General features: G+C 34.2%; 2 protein-coding genes across 3 annotated transcripts; one reads left to right on the forward strand and one right to left on the reverse strand.

Annotated features, from left to right (window-relative positions):
• The first annotated feature begins 5,232 nt into the window (after positions 1 to 5,232).
• LOC145585047 (patatin-like protein 2) lies at positions 5,233 to 9,903 on the forward strand. Its single transcript, XM_081641801.1, has 7 exons — positions 5,233 to 5,490; positions 6,239 to 6,420; positions 7,008 to 7,194; positions 8,490 to 8,651; positions 8,748 to 9,050; positions 9,172 to 9,344; positions 9,576 to 9,903. The coding sequence occupies exons 1-7, from the start codon at positions 5,359 to 5,361 to the stop codon at positions 9,685 to 9,687; spliced, it is 1,251 nt and encodes a 416-aa protein (XP_081497927.1). The 5' UTR covers positions 5,233 to 5,358; the 3' UTR covers positions 9,688 to 9,903.
• A 690-nt stretch (positions 9,904 to 10,593) lies between these two features.
• Positions 10,594 to 19,864, reverse strand: LOC145586329 (uncharacterized). Of its 2 annotated transcripts, XM_081643118.1 has the most exons (10): positions 18,872 to 19,864; positions 15,766 to 16,896; positions 14,517 to 15,626; positions 14,244 to 14,285; positions 12,337 to 12,413; positions 12,111 to 12,195; positions 11,943 to 12,026; positions 11,747 to 11,848; positions 11,571 to 11,669; positions 10,594 to 11,244 (listed from the first exon to the last, which is right to left on the reverse strand). In XM_081643118.1, the coding sequence occupies exons 1-10, from the start codon at positions 19,610 to 19,612 to the stop codon at positions 11,134 to 11,136; spliced, it is 3,582 nt and encodes a 1,193-aa protein (XP_081499244.1). In that variant the 5' UTR covers positions 19,613 to 19,864; the 3' UTR covers positions 10,594 to 11,133. The 2 variants fall into 2 exon arrangements, 1 of the variants encoding a protein (XP_081499244.1); XR_014100914.1 differs by lacking the exons at positions 10,594 to 11,244; positions 11,571 to 11,669; positions 11,747 to 11,848; positions 11,943 to 12,026 and having other exon boundaries at positions 12,140 to 12,195; positions 14,573 to 15,626.
• Between the last annotated feature and the right edge of the window lie 1,120 nt (positions 19,865 to 20,984).

Below are 20,984 nucleotides of genomic sequence, written 5' to 3' on the forward strand. Positions count from 1 at the left end.
ATGCAAGTAATAAAGATGATTTGACAAGTTATAACTCCAAGTGGTTTAAAAACCATGAAAGTCTTAAATAGATTCTAAGTGTGTAAGCAAATGTATGACACTTGATTAATTTGCCTATTTGGGTGGGACCCATTATAAGCAAAACAGGCAAGGAAGAAAAAAAATTTGTAACCAAAGCAAAGACTTGTTAAAGGGTTTAACAAATTCATAGTATGACTATGACTAAGATGAAGCCTTTACAATAGTCATGTTGCTAAAGATCTATTAAAGATATTTTAGTGATTTCTACCTTATGAGATTTGGTAGATGGATTTCAAAAACACTTTCTTGAAATGGTTCATGAAAGAAGACTTGTATATGATACAATTAGAATAGTTTTGAAAATCCAATAATCCTAAGGATGTATAAGAGGTTCACTTATGGATCAAAGAAAGCATCATGGAGTTAGTATTCTTAATTTAATGAGTTGATCAAATCAGTTGATATTCTCATAAAATGAAGATGTTATGTATGCAAGATGTTTAGTGGGAGCTATGAAGTCTTCTTGGTCTAATACAAAGAACAATTATTCATAGCTTGAAGAGTCAAGTAAAGGCTAATGCATTTTGTATGAAAAACCTTGAAGAGGAAGATGAGTACAGTTGGGATTCAAGATCTATTGAGATACGTCTTGAAGGATGTTTGAGTTTGGTTAAGAAGCTTATATTGATAAGATTCTTATGAGATTCAGCATTATATTGAAAAGAGTTTCAATCCCATATAACATGACACATTGCTTAAAGATTCAATGCTTTGAGAAAGGATTGATGAAATTAAGGTTTTGAGTGATGCTCCGTATGCATTTTGCAAAGGATGCATCATGCATGTCATGGCCTATACTCGTCTATTTGATTCACAGTTTTAAGAACAAGTGATGATAGATTTCAATCGAAATCCAATGTAACATTGGAATACAATTAGAAATTCCTAATTCCTAGTAAAAGGATGAAAGAAAGTTCTTGGTGTATGGAGATGAATATTATTATTAAAATTTAGAAGTTGCATGAATTATACTTACTAAACCCCTTCCATAACCAATGTATGAGAGTCATATTAAGGTTCTTGGATTGAAGCAAGTTATGTAATTTAAGTTGTATATGCTTTGAGAAAGCATATCACATAAGTAATACATTAACTTGAAAAATTATGTTTATCAATTGAAACAAAGTTTCAATCTTATTTAATTATGGTTTTTGAAATTAAATAAAATGTCCAAAATAATTATGAATTGATGGGCTCATCAGGTTGATGACCTGGTGAATGAAACCCCACAGGTGAACTAAATTCATACATTATTTAAGTTCCTAGTTCGAAATCATTAAAATGGACATAAATGATTTTAATGAATGGACTAGCATGTAAGATTGATTGGATAGCGCAGTTTCATGGGCTATAGGGGCATAGTGATGTTCGGTCAATCGCATGGATATGCATGGATGATGCATGATCGAACTATTGACCTACTTTGAAGTTCAAGTATAGAAATTCCGGATATATTAGTGGATTCCTTTGACATGAGTGGAACATTGATTTCATTCAATGATTGATTTAACTATGGTACATCCAAACGTCTTCCCGTAACTAGAGATTATAAAGGGTGTTTCCTGGTTTCTTCAATAGTTGAGTGGGAGCTTTGGTTGCCACAAGATTGGATTGAGTCTACCTATTTAATTAGGAATGTGTCATCGCGACTTGAAGAGGGAGAATTTAGTGAATGCGTGGTCGCGCTCAAATGTATTACTTAGTAATCATTTGTTTTGTAATTCTAACTCAGATTTCAAGAAAAGATTTGTAGATTAATATGATCTCGACATGTGATGCAATCATATTATCAAATCGACACATATTAACTTAAGGAATTTGAATATTGCACACTTGTCTCAGACAAGTAGGAGATTGAAGGATTTATGTCTTCGTCAAGTGCAATTACTAGATATATAATGGATCAAATTATGGAGATAATTAAGTTCATTCTTTTGGGTCGTCATTATCTGTTGCTGGACGTGATCAATGATCTTTGGGCTAGTCAAATAGTCCAAAGCCCGATAGAATGGATCCTATAAGGTCACACAAAAGGGTGTTGGATTGAATAAAAGAAAGAAGTCCATTATTGGGCCTCATGGAGTGGCCAACCATATGGGATTGAAGAGGGAATATTGTAGGCTTGGTTTGGGCTCTAATTATATGATGTATAAATAGAGACCTTGCCTAGGGTTTGATACAACACAATTAGCAGTCAATTGTGAATTGACAAGCTAGCAACCAAACCCTAATGCTTCACGCAATCTCTCTCTCACTCTCTTCCTCACATCCGTACAACCGTACAGCCTCCGGGTGCAAGGTGGTGCACGGTGGTGGTGGTGTGGTGGTGTTCGTGGTTGGTTTCTCCTCCCCTCTCCGTAGAAGGTGGTTCGAAGTGTTCGTGCCAACTACCTAGCAGTAGTGGAGGTTCAATCCTATCCCGTGGACTAAGTAAAGGAGCAACACTTGGGGCTCTATTATCTCCCTGATTGTCAGTCAATTGCTTGTGGAAATCACGCGTCAAAGGTATGTATTATGTGATTCTTTACGTGTTATGCTTGTAGATCCTTTTTAGGTGCAAACGAATATGATTCTTGAAATTCCGCATTAAAGTACCTAAAACCCTACAAGAATGTCTACTGGAAGTTTGGAATTGACAATGTCGTGCCTTGTCTGCCAAATCTCTGTCTCAGGTTAATGAATAAGAGTAGTAAACAATATGCACATTTATATGTAAATTTATGCACATTATATTCAAAATGTATGCACATCGAATTTAAGCCAAAAAAATATATGCACATTCAGTTTAAAAAATGTGCACATTTAGTCAATTTTGCACATATATATATATATACGCGCCATGTAGGATTACAAATTTTAGGTATAGCCAATTAAATTAGAGATTTGTAATTTCTTTTAGAATTATTTAAGTAAATCAAATGCCACACAAGCAAAATTGGCAAGATTTTAAAGTTCAAATTAATTAAATATAAATTATTATCTTTTGAGGTTATGAATTTTATCTAAATATAATAACAAATGAGAGGAAAATCACAATTTATTTTAAAATAAAAAAATTAAATGGTATATAACGTATAAAGAATAAATAACAAATTTTATCACATACATACAAAAAAATTTTAATATTGGTTATTAAAAATACAACAAACCGTGCATCTCACATGCTTCATCTAATTTATTTTAAAATAAAAATATTCAATGAATTATGTGTCTAACGAATAAAATAACAAATTTTATCACATACATACAAGAAAAATATTTTTTTTTGAAAAAAAAAATACAAACAAACCATGCACTCCACGAGCTTCATCTAGTATATATAAATAAAGTAGCATTTTTTGGGAGCATGAAACCCACCACATAAGCAATGGTATTATTTGACCAATTAAAAATTAGATTTGTATTTTATTTTAAAATTAAAAAATTTACTCGCCATCTAAGCAAAAGTGACATATGAGACTTAAGAATTTTGTCACATAGGTAAAAATGACGAATATTTTTATTAGGATTTAAAATTATTTAGAAAACTAAAAAAAAAAATTAAGAATTAAAGATTATCCTTAGGTATTAAAATTTAAATTATTTAGAAAACTAAAAGTTATACAAAATGATATATTAAAAAACGTGCATCACACGGGCTTAAATTTAGAATAAAGTATAGTTAGTAGGAAAGAAAAATAATAAAACAAAAACTTTTGTATACATTCGATGTATAGTAATATAATATTACTGTGCATCGATGTAACTTTTGTTGAATTTTGGGTAACTTTTTTCCATAAATCTTAAATAACATTTATTTATATCGAGAATAACTTATATATACTACTCCCTCCGTCCCCAAAACTTCGACCCTTTTGGGTTGATTTTGCGTTAATTAATAAACTTAAATAAAAAGAATAAAAACATATTGGAAATATAAATTTGCATGAGATTTGTGAAAAAAAGTAGAGATAAGTATTAAAAATACATGAAAAAAATAAAATTTTACATGGGGAAGCTAATTTTGCACAAATATTGTTTTAAATTGGTGGGTATTTTAATGCAAATGAGTCGATCATTTTGGGACTAAAATAGGCCAAAAGGGTCGAAGTTTTGAAGACGAAGGAGTAGGTACCTTTCATTCATTATAGGGTATTTTTTTTTTATCATCTTAAGGTAACTTTGAAGCGGGTGTAAAATATTATATTGTACATCCAATCTTTTTAAATGTTTGTCATAAAAATAAAAAATAAAAAAACTAAAATTAAAATAAAAATAAAAATAAAAAATTTAAGTGGTGTTGGTAGAAGAGAGAAATAATAGAATATTCATAAAAAGTGAAGTTAGTGGGAGAGAAAAATAATAAAATAGTAGTAGGTTCTTACCAAATAAGTAAGTGTTGCAATTATTATCTAAAGAACGTACAAGAAAAGTGATGTGATTGATTATTACGAAACAAATAGAGTATCATACAATTACTCGTTACATCATAACTTTAAAAAATTTCTTATATACATACAAAAAAAAAAAAAAAAAAAAAAAAAAAAAAAAAAAAAAAAAATCATGAAACATAACTACCCGAAACATTATGTAGGATACACATTACTACCTATTAAACTAAAAAATCTTAAACCAAACCAATTGGATAAGTTTCTATGAATCGCGTTGAATATGTCTTGCCAATACTCATTTTTTTGTATGGACCAAATCAATTACCTCTCGGTCAAGTTATATAACCCAAACTTGTAACTAACACTTGAACAGGATTTGGTAAAAACAAAAAATAAAAACCTATTATAAAGTTTTACTTTTCTCAAAGTAAAATAATGTATTGAATTTTCTTTCTCCCTTTTCTCGAAGCAATTTGATTTAATTTCTCCTCTTTGCAGAAGTACAAAAGTGTTTCTTTCCCAATTGACAATAAATAAGTCACACGTTTTCGTATGAACAACCAATTAGCTAAACTTTAATCATTCAACACCACTACACTAGAACTAAGACCTCGTTGATTAGTCTAACGTCTAATAACAACATAAAAATATTGTTATTATATTGAAATTTCAACATTGGTTATAAACTAGTTGTATTTCGTTTTACCACGTCAAGATTACATGTCTAGTTTGCTAGATATGAAATGTCTATAAATAATAGCCATTTATGGCTCGATAGAATTATCAAACTCGCTAATAATAATTACCTCCATCAAAAATAGTTAAGTTTTTTCCTCTACGGAAGTAACGGTTTTTCCTTTATCAAATTCTAACCCCAGACACATATCACAAAACTTTCTTGTTAGCCATGGAAAGAGCCTACTCGCTTCTTCAAGCTCCAACTTATGGTAACTTAATCACTATTCTTAGCATCGACGGAGGTGGAGTCCGAGGACTGATTCCCGGGACCATTCTAGCCTTCTTAGAAGATGAACTTCAGGTAAAGAATGCAATACTATTTATGTGACCATGCATTAATCATATAGTAGTACGTATGTCATGTATCATGCTAATATTATATTGAGATTTATCATTGTATATGCATTTGTTGATGCGTAAAAAAGATAATTTTTTTTATACAATGCAAGCTCCAACATAATATAAATGACTTGGACCTTAATAAAATGCATAAAATTTTTGCTTGGCCCTAAATTATTTGCTTAGTTTGGCAATATTGACTGAACAAAAATTAAGTGAAAAAAGAAAAGAGCAAATAAAATGGGTAGCATTATTAGGTAGTGGCAAAAGCTTATTGTAAATTACTTGAAGCTTCCGTCTTAATAATGGGACGAAGTTCCCACTTTTTAATTGCCCACCAAATTTGCTTTAACTTTTGTATTAAATTATACTCCGTAATAACAATACTTCATTATCTCTTAATTAGAATACCTAATATATTACAATAAAATAACACAACAAATGGCTTAACAAACAATTATCCTAAACATATGTGGAAATCCAAGTGGTATGATTTATTAATCATTTAATCAAGACTAGAGTGCTACTTAAATTAAATTTTTTTTAAAAAAATTATATTTATTTATAATCACTAGTTCATTACCGTCATTTTTATTACCTCCGAATTAAACAAAAAAAACATATTTTGTTATAGTCAAAGGTCAAATAAAATTGTGCTTTGACTAAAAAATAAAGTGAAGTAATTTTGTGTGTATGATGATTTGATGCAGAAATTGGATGGAGAGGATGCTAGGCTAGCGGATTACTTTGACGTGATGGCGGGAACCAGCACTGGAGGTCTAGTGACAGCCATGCTTGCAGCACCAAATGAAAACAACCGCCCTTTGTTTGCTGCCAAAGATATCAAGCAATTCTACTTAGACCATTGCCCCGGGATTTTCCCTCAAGAAAAGTATGCATCAATCCATCCCTATTTTAATTTGTTTACCTTATATTCGGATGTATTTTAATACCTTGTCACATTCTTTTTCTAATGTTACTAAGAACAGACGAATGTGAGAGGGTGCCAATATATATACCAAGTTCATTAAAATGTTATTTTATTTTATATATCAATAATGCACATTATATGAAGTATGCATCTTAATATAAATGGAATATCATTAGACGGACATTAATTAAATTGATTTAAATTAGTTGTAATGTTATTCCAAAAAAATTAAAGCACCCTGTTGTGAACTCAAAGAAATGAATATTATTGAGATGAAATATAGTTTTGAATAGTATAAAGTGGGTGTTTCTTAAGAAAAAGATGACCTGTTTAAACGGGTTGACTTTTATTATTGAATTTTACATGTTAATAAAAAAAAAATTAAGTAATTTTTAGACGTATATTTATTATGAGAAAAGAAACTTAATTGTCTTACTGTATTATTTTTACATGTCCTTTTCACGGGAAAATTAAAATAGATAGGCTAGCTAGACCAAATTAACTCGTTTGTTCACGGATGATAACAAATGAATTAACATGTTGTGTAGGTCTTTGTTTGGTCATGCAAGTAAAATTGTGAAGTCACTTGAAGGACCCAAATATGATGGCAAGTATTTGCATGAAATTGCAAAGGAAAAGTTAGGAAATACAAAGCTACATCAAACTTTGACTAACATTGTTGTCCCAACATTTGACATCAAACGTATGCAGCCGGTTATCTTCTCAAGTTATGAGGTAGTTAGTCTTTACTCAAATTCATTACTTTTTCTTTGTATACGCCTAATTTCATTGAATTGATTGACTGAATTCAATGGATAATAAATTATTCTATCTTCCCGAAAAATTAAGCCCTTGTCATTATTCATACTACGTATTTTTCTCAAAATAGAGAAATACAAAAATTATGATAAGGATGGAACATTATTGTCGTTATTATAGTTAAACATATCTTACCTAATTGGTTTTAAATAACATTTGGATTACGTAGTACATATATTATACCGAGCCCTTCATAATAAGAATGTTAATCAAATCTTGGTGCGCATATATTTAGATAAACAAATTCTTGTATGTGGTTGGCCTCACGATATAGCCAACCATCACGTGGTTACTTATTATTGTTATATGGGTCACTTGGTCAGTGTCACAATAGTTACTTTGTCGATATTAAAAGGGTTACCCGGTTAGTGTTAAAGGGGTTACCCGATCAATATTAGTATATTATAGGGGTTACTTTGGGGAAATTCCCTGTTTCTCATGGTGAGAAACAAAATTTGTTTCTCATGATGGCATTTTCGTGAATAAATCAACAACTTTTTCAATATTGTGGGCTCCACAGTTGAATAAAGTTGAAAAAGTTGTTGATTTATTCACAAAAATGCCCCCATGAGAAACGAATTCGTTTCTCACGGTGAGAAACTGGGGCTTCCTCGTTACTTTGTCATTAGCTTGTGTACTTGTAGTCTTGTACAATTAGTTACTGGAAGCCTCTTTTTTCAACGGGATACATGGTACAAAATACAAAAGCAACGTTACAAGTACTAATTTATAATTTCCATCTGTCATTGTGCACACACTACCTGCATTATTGCTGCATATTGATTGTAGTACGTTCGTGTATATATCTTGAATTATCAATATACAAAATTATTATTACTCCCTCCAATTTTAAATACTTTTCATGCGCGGAGTTTTAGGAGAAATTGAAAAAAATGATAAAATATAGAGCTAGTGGGGTTAGTGGAAGAATAAAAAATTATAAAAAAACAAATGTAGTGGAGAGAATTAAAGGAGAAAGAATATGAAATTAATATTATTGGGTCTACTTGGTAAGAGAAATTAATTAAATATTATAAAAGATTTCCAAATAAGGAAATGGAACAAGTATTTAAAAATGGCCAAAAAAAAAAAGTAAAGCCAGTATTTAAAAACGGACGGAGTAATTTAATTCACCATGTATTTAAATTCAGGCAAAATTGATTAACGCAATATGAATAACAAAATTGATTCACCACGTATTTAATTTTCAGGTAAAAAGGACTCCAAGCTTAGATGTGTTACTCTCGGATATATGCATAGGCACTTCAGCTGCACCAACTTATCTTCCAGCCCATTATTTCAAGTATGAAGGACATAGTGGAGAAATCCGAGAATACAATCTTATTGATGGTGGTGTCGCCGCTAACAATCCGGTATGTAATTATCACTACTTGACTTACCTTATCTCTGAACTTATCAACTCCTAACTTTCCTGATATAATTTCGCGTTATTTGTGTAATATTTATAGGCATTGGCAGCAATAAACGAAGTGTCAAATGAGATATATAGTGGGAGCCCTGATTTCTACCCTATAAAACCATCAGATTATAATAGATACTTAGTATTATCCTTAGGAACTGGTACAACCAAATGTGATGAGAAGTATGATGCTGACTCAGCGGCGAAATGGGGTATGCTGAGTTGGCTTACATCTGGAGGGTCCTGCCCTTTAATTGATGTGTTTATGCAAGCAAGTGGTGATATGGTGGATCTTCATCTTAACACTGTCTTTAAAGCCCTTCATTGTGAGAAAAATTATATCCGGATTCAGGTATTTTATTTCGAGTTTCCTTTTTTTTTCCCCCTCGTGAGTAGGGTTTCCCAATGTATGATAAGTATACTTGTATTTTTTTTGAAAGAATTGATGATATTATTTACTTTGTAACTTGTAGGATGATACATTGATGGGGGATATATCATCTGTTGATATTTCGACCGAGGAAAACTTGGGTAATCTAGTAAAAGTTGGGGAAGAGTTGCTGAAAAAACCTATTTCAAATGTGAATTTGGCTACTGGTGTAAGTGAGCCTATCAGTCGTCATACTAATGAGGAAATTCTCAAAAGGTTAGTCAATTCAATCTCACTACTTGTACTATTATGGAAACAAATGGTAAAAATGTGTAATGTTTGCCATATACAAAGTATATATTACGTCCATTTCATAATAATGTTCTTTACATTTACTATTCACGTGCTTATCATTTTATCAATCATACTTCATGCAAAATGGATCAACTTACTTGAGCAATTTTATAATTTGAGATGTATTAATGAGTTATTTTGTAATTCATGTAGGCTAGCAGAGGTGTTGTCGAAGGAGAGGCGGCTACGTTACGTAAAATCACCTCAGGGAAACGGGCGCGCTCATTACGGCCATGCCCAAACTGGACAAGCCGAGACACCCTAGTCATGTAAATCAAATCTTGGCCGGTTGAAAACATCAGTTGCATCTCAGTTTTTTCATCAGCACCTTTCCTTTATTTTTTGCTTTGATACCATATGTTATTTTTTATATACAGAAGAAATAAATGTTGTTGCTTATATTGTTGTTGATATCAATGTCTTTTATTACTTGTAATTTTCTCAATGGTCTACATAAATCTAAGTGTTTTTCTTTGCTACATATTAAAAGCTCTGAATACATTATCTATTATGAATCATTTGTTGGCAAGAATTACCAGAAAACACGCTTAGGTAGCAATTTCTATCCAAGGAAAATGGACAATTAAAGGATTTTAATCTTTGTCCTTTCCTTGAAACAAAAGTGAATGGACAACTGGACAAGCCTCCTAAATTGTCCCAAACTGGCCTTAAATAAGCTCCATATCATTCAAACACATTTCAAACCCAATTCAAGAACTTAAAGAATTACTAGATCCGACGTAGCACAATTGTGTCCAAGTAGCCTAAAATCTATACAAAACCATATAAACCTAGCTAAACAATCCGTGGCTAGCTATACTGATGTTGCATGCCCTGCAGGTGCACTGAAGTCCAGTATGGGCTGTATGGCACGCTTACTTCTAGCTAACTAGGGCTCAGTAGTGCACGACTACCCTAATTGTTTATCCCCGACTCTCCGCCAATAAAATCCTCTTTTCTACCTTGATATTCAACAACTTCGGAGCTCAGAATTACAGATTGCAAGCCTAAGTCCTTAATCCCCCTTTCTAAAACAATTTAATCAATTCCAAGGCTTTTTTTTCAAGGTTCAATTCAAGACTTAAGATGTTAAAATACAACATTGAGGGTCCTTTGTAGCTCTCTCTAAACACACACGCACACACACACAAAAATTAAAAACAAATAGAAATAAATAATGAATTTCAAACATTAATAAGCTCACACAAATTTGCAACTCTATGCAAATAATTGATGTGATATGATGATGAAATCACAATTCACAAGTATGACTCATAAATGTAACATACTACGTAGTATATAAATATTCATTTACAACTCCTATGCTAATTGTTGATTTTACAACATACAACTAATACAAAGGCAACTGTCCACAGCTGAAACCTGACTCGTGTAACAGGAAACAGAATGAGCGTTCCAAGCTAAAGGTGAGCTTAAAGCCCTGCAACAATCGGAAAATACTTCTCGTAGAGTAAGCCACCCAATGCCTACTAGCAGTAAATGCAAATGTTCCTTCACTAAGATGCCAACTTTGATAGAAGCTCATGCAAATTGCAATAAAATGTATCCTTGGTTCAAAGAACATCCCGTGAGTTATCAGTCATCTCTAGTTTTCTACTGAGCTTCAGATTCATGGAGCTATCTATAACTATGTACAAAATGAATAATTCAAAATGGCTTGAAACTCTGTAATACTTATCCTTTTCTTAATTCACGTATGCTGAGCTTTTACTTTACGCAAGAACTCTAATATCTCTGTGTATGAAGGATCATCACGACTGAGTGGTTTGCAGGAATTAATATGATCAGTTGACTCTAACACCTAACAAAGGTATGAAAACAATCAGACAGAGAAAAAACATTTAACTCAGATCAAAAGGTAAACTGGAGCACATCATAGTGAGACAGCCTTCATTTAAATTGGAGAAACATCCTGGCCACAGCAGATATTTAATCTTTAGAGGTAGTACTATTATTTGTGTAAGCTAATGAAACTTCCAACCTGTGCTATATGATCGAATTAACCTGAATTTTTCAGACAATCACATAGAAGTATATCATCATAAACACCAGCATGACGGCAAAATATGAGGGTTAACTTTTAATACTTCGCCTGCTCAGGCAATCTCAACAAAGCACCATACTTACCACAATATCACCAAAACCAGGATATGCTGACTCAATTGGAACTATTTCCATGCGGAAAGCCCATCCTCCATAGCCCTCAACAATTGGAGTCACCTTGGTCTGAAAGGGACAATCAATCATCAAGAATAAAGTTGCAACATACTGCTTAACCAGACAAATCAATTAGAATACTTTACCTCACAAAAGCTAAGTACTTCAAGTAACCCTTTTTTATGAAGTTGCCGCATAAAATCATTAAGCTCAACCAACTTAGGAGATCCGCTTCTTAGCTCCCCTATCTATAAAATAACAATACAACTGATTAAAACAAACATGTGACAATAATGGGGGGGGGAACACACACACACACAATGAGATAAGAGTGAAAATGACCGTAGGTGCAGGGCGAAGCACAAGGCCCATCCTCCAGGGCATATCTGCCAGTTTGCTGCCAAAATGTGGACAACTATAGAACACCTGTCACCATGGATAAATTAAGTATCATAGAATGCTAAATAAAATTAACATGGTTGAGACAAGATTTAAGGGAAAGGGGCATACAACTCCAACAGTGTTATTAACAAGATTGTCCAAATTTTCTGTCTTTGCTTGGTATAGCAGCTGCTTCACTACCAACCCGCCCATACTGTAAACATTAAATATTCAAAAGTTACCAACAAAAGATCTCTAATACATACAAACAACAAACACAAAAATTTTCCCTGATAAAAAGTACATGAAAGCCTGACAAAAGAAATATAATGGTGCTTTAAAGGGGGTAAAGAACCTGTGTGTGACAAACACAATAGGTCGACTGCCAATGTCTGCAGCGACAAGCTTCTCTAAAAGCATTGAGCTGACCTCCTGTAATTTGTACATAAAATCAAATGCAAAGGCAACAATATTATTGCAAGATATTAGATCAGCTAAAAAATTAAACATTAAGTATCCCAAAATGCGTGTTGTTCAGGAGCTTACAATCCTTCCTTAGCATGATTTTTAAATTTTACCTGTTACCCTGTTCTCAGGACAAAGACTATATCCTACCAAGTACCAAGCATTATGTTTGGTAGAACCAAGGGAGTCCATCAAGATACATTAAATCAAAAAGAGAAAGAGATTAAAAATTAAAAAAAAAAACACCAAAAGACTATACCTCTACAACCAAATAACCAAGTCCCCAAATGATCTACACGATCTACACATATTCCATTTTAGGTGGTCCTAAATGATGTACCCATTTCTTTTTTTTACCATAATGGGTATCGTGAAATTACCCTTTTACCCTCATTTTTTCTTGGCTTAATTAGACGATTTTCCTAAATTACCCTTGATTTTGCAAATATATTTGTGCAAAAGTTAGCTTTCCCACGTGAATGTACTTCTACTACTTTCTCTAATTCTCTCTCTACTTTTTTTGTTTCCCAATTTTTTGTTTCCCAATTGAATTTAGCTTTCCCATGTACTTCTACTACTTTCTCCTTTTCTTTCTTAATTCCCGTGAAATATGAGAAAAGAGTAGATCAATTGGGGACAGAGGGAGTACAATTTAAAAATGATTACACAACAGAGGGGTTTATTTATTGCAACATAGCCTAAAAAAGGTCCAAGATCATAAGACAATTTTCCCCCATTATGATCAGAAACAAAAGAATCTCCCTTTTCCTCTGACAAGCCTTAGTTTATACATACATGAGAGCAAATACATATAAAAAAACATCTTTGACTTGAATTTGATGACCCCCACCCCAAACGATACTCATTGATAGCTTCCTTGAACTAAATTCTCAATCATTAGTGCACTGGAAATTTAAGTTTAGTCCACATCTTTGTAAAAAAAAAAAAAAAAAGAAAAATTGCCAAAAATAATACAACCTTTGTCCTATTCTTTTTTAATAATATAACCTTTTGAATATTTTCGAATAATACAATCTTTAGGGGGTGTTAGCTTTAAACAAGATAAAATCAAATATTCAGTGGGTTTTTTGGTGGGAGGAGAGGAGGAAATATTCCCCCCTTCCCCATCCCCACCACCAAAAACTCACCACCTCCCCTTTCCTAACCTCGAAATCCACTGCACATCCGATTTTGTCCGGTTTAAAATTAACACCCCCTAAAGTTTGTATTATTAAAAAATAAACAAAAGGTTGTATTATTAAAAAAGAATGAGCCAAAGGTTGTGTTATTTTTGGCAATTTTTCCAAAAAAAAATGAAAACATAAATTAAATAACCGCAGGCACCCAACTTTGCGTTACCAAAGTTATCATTGAGAGTACAAACAAAACGTTTCAAAAAAAAAAAAGAGATTTTCGGAGAGGGGGATGGGGGGTATCTACAACCAGATGGTTTTGAGATTTCTCAAAGTATCCGTGGCTTGTATTTGAGATTCTCAAAGTATCCATCTCTTATAGTCTACCTTAAAATTCCCTAACATAATGTATCTATTGTTTGTATAGCCCTCTCTGCTAACAAACATTACATGTGTTAGTATATTGATTATGGGAATTAGAGATGATTTTATACTTGTTACCGTTCACAAGATGAGTTATGGAATCCCTATATTGAGCCTAAAACACTTCAGCCAAGATATAAAAATGATTGAAATTTTTCAATCATATAACATTTGGATAAATGCACCAAACAAAACAATAACATTGAATGCTATCAAAAATATATGGCAAAATGATGCACACCTGAAGAGGAAGGCTAGCTCCAGACCACTGAGTAAGATTTGTCTGCAACAGTTATCCAGGTACAATTTCAAACTCATGATTCCCAAAACAAAAAAGGAAACTGTATAGGTACTCTAAAATTAGACTATCATGATCCCACTTTTTTTTTTTTTTTTTTTTACAATAAGAAATGCATCCAAAATTCAAGTGCTAATATTAGTTATTATTATATAAGTTTTGGCACATCAACAACCCCAAGCAGAAAGGCACAAGGGACTTTGATTCTAAACAAACCTTGTATCTAAGTGTAAACAAACGAGCATGAGGAAAATCAGCTGAGAGCCATTCACCTGGCCAAAAGGTTCCTTGTTTCCCTGCTTCCTGATCAATCTTCTCTACAAGGCCTGATTTGGTTGATGACTTGTCTTCAGACATGCGCCAACTTTTAAAAGGCCCACCACGTAGACCATGAACAAAAATAATGTCTACTGCAGGGTTTTCTAAATCTGAACAATTCTCATGCCCCTCTGTGGATCTAGATAAATTGATGTCATTATCACCACCAGAGAGTTCATTTGAATTCTGAGATACAGGTCTGTCATGACATTTCCAGTGCTGTGATTCAGGATTGATTAGATATATCATGTCCTCATAGCGGGGCTGAACACGAGTTACAGCACTATCATTCACAAATCCCGTACCAGTACCACCACTCCTTCCAGTGTCCGAGTCCCGTTTTTCATGGCAAAGCACATTTAACAAAGTAGCTCTGGCATAACTTTGAATCTTAGGATCATCACATCCAGGAATCTTTCCATTAGCACACTCTTCAAGCCAATTACACCAAGTTGCATCCGCTATAATAACTTTTTGAACTTTTGGCAATGCTGAAAGAACAGTTAGTAGTCTACCTGCATGCCTCCGGATGTGAGTAGATGGTGGGATTCGGACCTTTGATTGACCATTAGTATCTACCTTTGACTCATCTAGGACCTTACTAGCCTGATCTGGTCCCTCCCCAGCTCTTGATGCATCATAGGCTTCAATAGCAGCTAGGCTTTCATAATCATCTTTTAGCAAAAAGCGCCTCAACAAACATAAGACCCCAGAATCTACAATTTTGTTTTGATTAACAAGATCATCTGCACAAATTTCAGTTAGCGCTTTGATTCCCTTCAGGGTTGCCACTGCTGAGTCAGCAGCATCACATTTAGGATTCCGATCTTTATTTAAGCTTTTAAATGCTCCAGCGAAAGGTTCTTGAGACAGGAGGTCAGCTATAGGGAATGAGTCACCGCGATCTGCGGCAATTCCCAATTGTTTTCCAGCTAGATTAACAACAGAATTTGCAAGCTGACTGGCAATTAGTATACCAGATTGAATATTTGACTGATCAATTTGAGTCTGCAAATGTAAGATAGCATAGTATATGAACAAATATTCAATCAAACAATTCCATCAAATATTGGAATCCAAAACAGAGGTGAAGCATAAACTACAGAAATTTATAATAGAACATACAGCTATAAATGCACATCCTAACCTTCACTTTGTCGCTTTTTGGCTGGGAGGATCCTTTAACCGATGATGCCTTAGTAGAGTCCAAAACTTCATTTATTAGAATAGTTAACCATCCTTGAGAAATCGGGATAGAAGATGGCCCAAAATCCTCAAGAATGCATGAAAGGATTTTAGTTGCCGAATATCGAGTCTTTTCAGAAGAAAGTTTTCCGCAAGCCCAGGGAAGAAGGATACTTGACCACTTTAGACTTTCTTCAAGAGATAAACGATTTTCACAGGTACATATTAGTTCTAATGCTCTTGCCAGAGCTTCTTGAATATCCTTATGGTGCATTGTTTGTTTAGCAGTGTCTCTCATCAAATCAAGACCTTTCTCCAAAACAACCTTTCTGGCTCCCAAACTCTTATCAACAGAAAGCAAAAATGCAGACAAAGCTACCAGTGCCAGAGGTATGTCATCAGTTTTACAAGCTTGTGATATAGTTGAAAGCAGACAAGAACTCCAGTCTGAAACAGAATTACTTAACAGAACATTGTTGTCCTCTAAAAGCAGTTGAGCAACCAAACTCCCATGCCACTTCACTGATCTTTCAGGAGCTGCTAAGGCAGTCATGATAGCATTTCCATCCTGATCTAATTCTTGAATATGAAATCTGTTAACCTCTGATGCCATAGCCCAATTGGCCAGTGCCCATGCAGCAAATGGCACAGCAACATGCTGAGTATGTAAATCATCCCAGAGACCAGGCACTACAGAAGATGACAAGCTTGCATCTCCAAGGTAGCTATCATGCCTTTTCTGGTAAACATGATTTTTTGAAGCGTATTTACTGGTTGTTACACTATCACTATCATCATAACTCATATGCCCATTAGATCTTGAAAGTCCTAATACAGTTGTCCCTCCAAGAACCTTGATACCAATACCCTTCAATCCATTCCCACCATCATCATCATCTTCAGTATTTGGATCATCCAAAAAACCACCTTCAATTACTTGAATCGCTGATGCAATGTCCCTCATCTCAGCATTTGCAGGAAGGCATGGCTGGAATCGGACATTGCCCTTGCTGTCACAAGTGGAAGTCACAACATCCATTATTGCTGCAACAAGCATGCTCCTCCCTTTCACAGAATCAGAAATTCTTGAATTCTGTTCCAATGAAAGTCAATGTTTTTACAAAACATAAACTCAGATGCATCCAAAAATTAACATTGATTGTAAGATGTCACAAAACCAAGATCCACAAGATAAAAGCACAATTCCACAGCCAAAATCAAACAAGTCATTTAAAATGCTAAATTTCTCAAAATTACTGCCTTCCATGCTCTCTTGTCAGTCATCACTGGTAATAGAAGTAATTTTAGAAAATCACCTTGAAAGGTGTAGATATAAAAGAAAACAAACTTCAAAAAGAGGTGAGCGATTGTAGTACCGAAAAAGGATACTGTTGGCCAAATTATCAGCTACCTTCAATAATGAGTTTGCCAAATGTAAGTTGTTATTAAAGGTGGTTATCATAAATAAATATATACAAATTTTGTAAGAAAAGTCCCATGCCCATGGTAATGCTAGTCCAATGCCAAAAATTTAATTTACTGCATAGATATCCATCATCACTTCAGAGGTGGTACCAAGTGGTCAAAGAAAATTTATAAATAAAAAAACATATGTTTGGGGATGGGGCTCCAATACAATGGCCATTAACATGAGACTTTCATTACCAAGTCACATATATATTCATTCCCATATGATTCATTTATTGCCTACCATACGGGCTCTAAATTTGCTATTTTACCAAACAAATCCCTTAAAGCTGTATAAGATTCCATTCACAATCAATTTGGCAACCACATAGTTCAAAATGAGAACTAACATTACAAAAGAAGTATTTTTGAATTTCATAACTAAAATGTGACATTTAATCGACAAAAGCAGTAGGTCAAAGATGAACTTATGACACTTAAAACAGTCTCCCAAAGCAATTATCGATGCATCATGATAAATTGAAGAATGAATATTTTAATCATAAAGCAGACAATGAATTTATCCCAGTGTCTTACATCAAGAAAGAGGGCCTGCATATCATCCCATTCAAATAAAAACAATCACTAACTAATACAGAATTTATTATGCTCCATAAAGTCTATAAACTAATCAAAGTAACGGCTCAATTCCACCATAACCCACACATGACAGAAGAGCTCGGTTTTACCTACTGTAATTTCAAATAGTACCACTTTGTTCTACAAAACAAATCCTGTAATTTATTGTTTGTAATTTGAGGAACCACATCACTGCTGTAAAGTATATTCATATACATAAAACAAACCTTGAAAAATTTTCATATTGATTTTGATGAAAAATCCCTTAGTTCTATTCATTAGTTTGAAAGTGGTGGAACAACATCACCAATATTAAATTACACTCATGCATTATCCAGCCTCAAAAATTTCAAATACAAATAATCACAGGAAAATCCAACGATTTGTCGTTTGTAATTGGTGGAACCATAAGTGATAACATCAATGACCTCAAAAATCCTTCATTTGGGCTCTTGTAGGAAAACCTATATTCATTTCTAGGTGGTGGAACCACAACACCAAGGTATAATATACTCATTTCAGTCATATGCATTACTCAAACTCAGAAGTCCTTAAAATTGGTACGGGTAAATAAATCCTACAATCAGTTTCTAATTGGGCAAACCATATCACCTATTTATAGTATACTCATAAGCATCACTCTTCTTCCTCTTCTTCTTGAACGCCTTAATCCCATAAGTGGGGCCGGCTACATGAACCAACATGAGCACTTTCAAGTAGGTCAAACATCCTAGTACTACTCTCAATCATTGTGGCTTGTGTCAAGCAATGTGACAAAGTTTTACTCATAAGCATCACTCAATCTCGAAAATCATTCTTATTGGTTTTGATTGGAAATTCCTACCATTCGTTTGTAATTGATCAAAACACATTGCCAATATACAGTATACTCATATGAATTAATCGAACCTCGAAAAACATTTTAAATTCAACCATACTTGCACCAAACCAAGCTCAATAATTTCGAAATTCGAAACAAAAACAAAACTTAATCAAAACAAAATACGAAAAGGGATGCTAACCTTCTTGGAGCGCTGAGGCTGAGAAGAAGAAATGAACCTCAAAAGATAAGGAACAGAATGAGGCCTCCCAAAAACCTGAGGCCTAACAAGAGGATCAGCAATCAAGTAAGCCAAAGCTCTAGCAGCCTCAGCTTGGGTCCCACTAACATCACCGGCAACCGTCTCGAGCAGCCAATCAACCACCCTCCCACCACCAGCAGCAACAATGGCGGACCTTCTCGCAGCATTAGCAGCAGCAATGTCAGCCAAAAACGCCGCAACCCTAAACTCAAAACCGGACCGAACCTCGTAATTGGCAGACGAAAGAACCGACTGAAGCGACTGCCATAGGACCGCAGCAGCCGCACCAGTATGCTTCATTTGATTGATGATCCGGTGAGTCGAGTCGGTGGATCGGTGGACTGCTGCCTCGATTGCGGAGGTGATTTTGCGAATGTCATCGCCTCCGCCTTCGGAGTAAAATAGAAATGTTGTTCCAGTTACGGCAAAGATGGAGAGGAGAGAAAGGGAGAGGGTGGTGCGAGAGACGGAGGAGGCGGTGGTGGGTGCGGAGAGAGGAGAGAGAGTGGAGGCGGAATTGACATATTTAATCAGCGAATGGTTCGGGTTGTGAGGGTGAGAATTCGATGACGGCGTTGATGGTTGAGACGAGGAGGGCGGGGTGGAAGAGGAAAATCGGCGTTGGCGAAGGTAAAAGGGATATCGACGATGGCGGATGTTGTGGAGGAAGATACGAAGCATCACAGAATTTGACTAACAATGGTAATTGGACTGAGATGTGATGTAATGTAATTCAATTGGTTTGGAGTTGTTTTGGTGGTGTTGTAGCAAACCGGAAAGGAAAATGGAGGAATGAAGAGTGTTGGGTGTTTCTTGAAGAAGGGGAGGGGAGGAGAAGAGGAGGGAAAATTGCTGGAAGATGCGAACTTTCGTGGAATAATACCACTTACGGTTATCATATGGAACGGTATTTCGTTACTTCTCTGTTTTTATTTACTTGTATAGTACTCCGTAATAAATTGCAATTTGTAAATCATTTTGTAGGAACGAAAATGTAGTGACTTGTTAGGGCCTGTTCTCTTACGTTGAAATTCAGTTCAGTTCAGCTGAGTTCAGTTCAGTTCAGTTCAGCTCAATTTAGTTCAGTTCAGTTCAGTTCAGTTCAGCTCCTAATTTCCTTCTCTTATAAAATATTCATTTCAGTTCAGTTCAGTTCAGCTGAGTTCAGTTCAGTTCAGCTGAGTTCAGTTCAGTTCAGTTGAGTTCAGTTCAGTTCAGCTGAGTTCAGTCAATGAGAACAGGCCCTTATTCGTCGCTCCCATTTTAACTTGAATGGACAAACATGTCCTTTATGCAAGTTGTAATATAAAAGAGGACTTTGTTGATCATGAACATTATTATATCAAACGATCCCCTCAAACTTGTACCACGTGAATCCCCAGCCCACCACATCGGTCCCCACGACCTCCAAACCAAATCAGTCCCCACGACCACCTTAAATCGTTTTTTTTTAAAAAAAAAAAAATTATCAAGTTTTTGCGACGGGTCTTGGTTGATGGACGACTGGAACATTCGTACGCTGGATAATGCGTCGGAAGAATCTGTAATGAAATTTTTTTTTTTTCTGGAAAATGGACATCCGCCCAAAAAATCCGGATGTCCCACGATGGATCCGCCCAAAATTTCCAGATCCACCTTGGAAGATCCGGAAATTTTGAGCGGAAGTCATGATCCACCCAAAATTTCCGGATCTTCCAAGGTGGATCCGGAAATTCCAGACGGACCCACCTTGGGACATCCGGATTTTTTGGGCGGATGTCCCTTTACTAGAAATTTTTTTTTTAATTTTAATTAAAATACTTTGTTTATTTTATTTTTGATTGTTGTTGTGATTATGTTTTTGATAATTTGAGTAATTAGTAGTAATTTTATTAGTAATTTTTTTTTTTTTGAAACCTTACTATTATTATTATTATTATTATTATTAATTAATTAATTAATAAGTATGTTATTATTGTTTTGTGATTGTTGTGTTATCATTATTATTGTTATTAGTAGTAATATTATTATTATTAGTAATTTTTTTTTTTTGAAACCTTATTATTATTAGTAA

The sequence above is a fragment of the Chenopodium album genome, chromosome 16 (assembly GCF_948465745.1).
Source record: "Chenopodium album chromosome 16, dcCheAlbu1.1, whole genome shotgun sequence".
Classification (NCBI taxonomy): domain Eukaryota; kingdom Viridiplantae; phylum Streptophyta; class Magnoliopsida; order Caryophyllales; family Amaranthaceae; genus Chenopodium; species Chenopodium album.

Coding starts and splice junctions, on each gene's coding strand:
- LOC145585047 (XM_081641801.1), top strand. CDS start 5,359: ATGGAAAGAGCCTACTCGCTTCTTCAAGCTCCAACTTATGGTAACTTA. Junction 9,051..9,171: donor AAAATTATATCCGGATTCAG/GTATTTTATTTC, acceptor TGTAACTTGTAG/GATGATACATTGATGGGGGA. Junction 9,345..9,575: donor AATGAGGAAATTCTCAAAAG/GTTAGTCAATTC, acceptor TAATTCATGTAG/GCTAGCAGAGGTGTTGTCGA.
- LOC145586329 (XM_081643118.1), bottom strand. CDS start 19,612: ATGCTTCGTATCTTCCTCCACAACATCCGCCATCGTCGATATCCCTTT. Junction 16,897..18,871: donor AGCCTCAGCGCTCCAAGAAG/GTTAGCATCCCT, acceptor TCATTGGAACAG/AATTCAAGAATTTCTGATTC. Junction 11,245..11,570: donor CTGGTTTTGGTGATATTGTG/GTAAGTATGGTG, acceptor TACCTTTGTTAG/GTGTTAGAGTCAACTGATCA.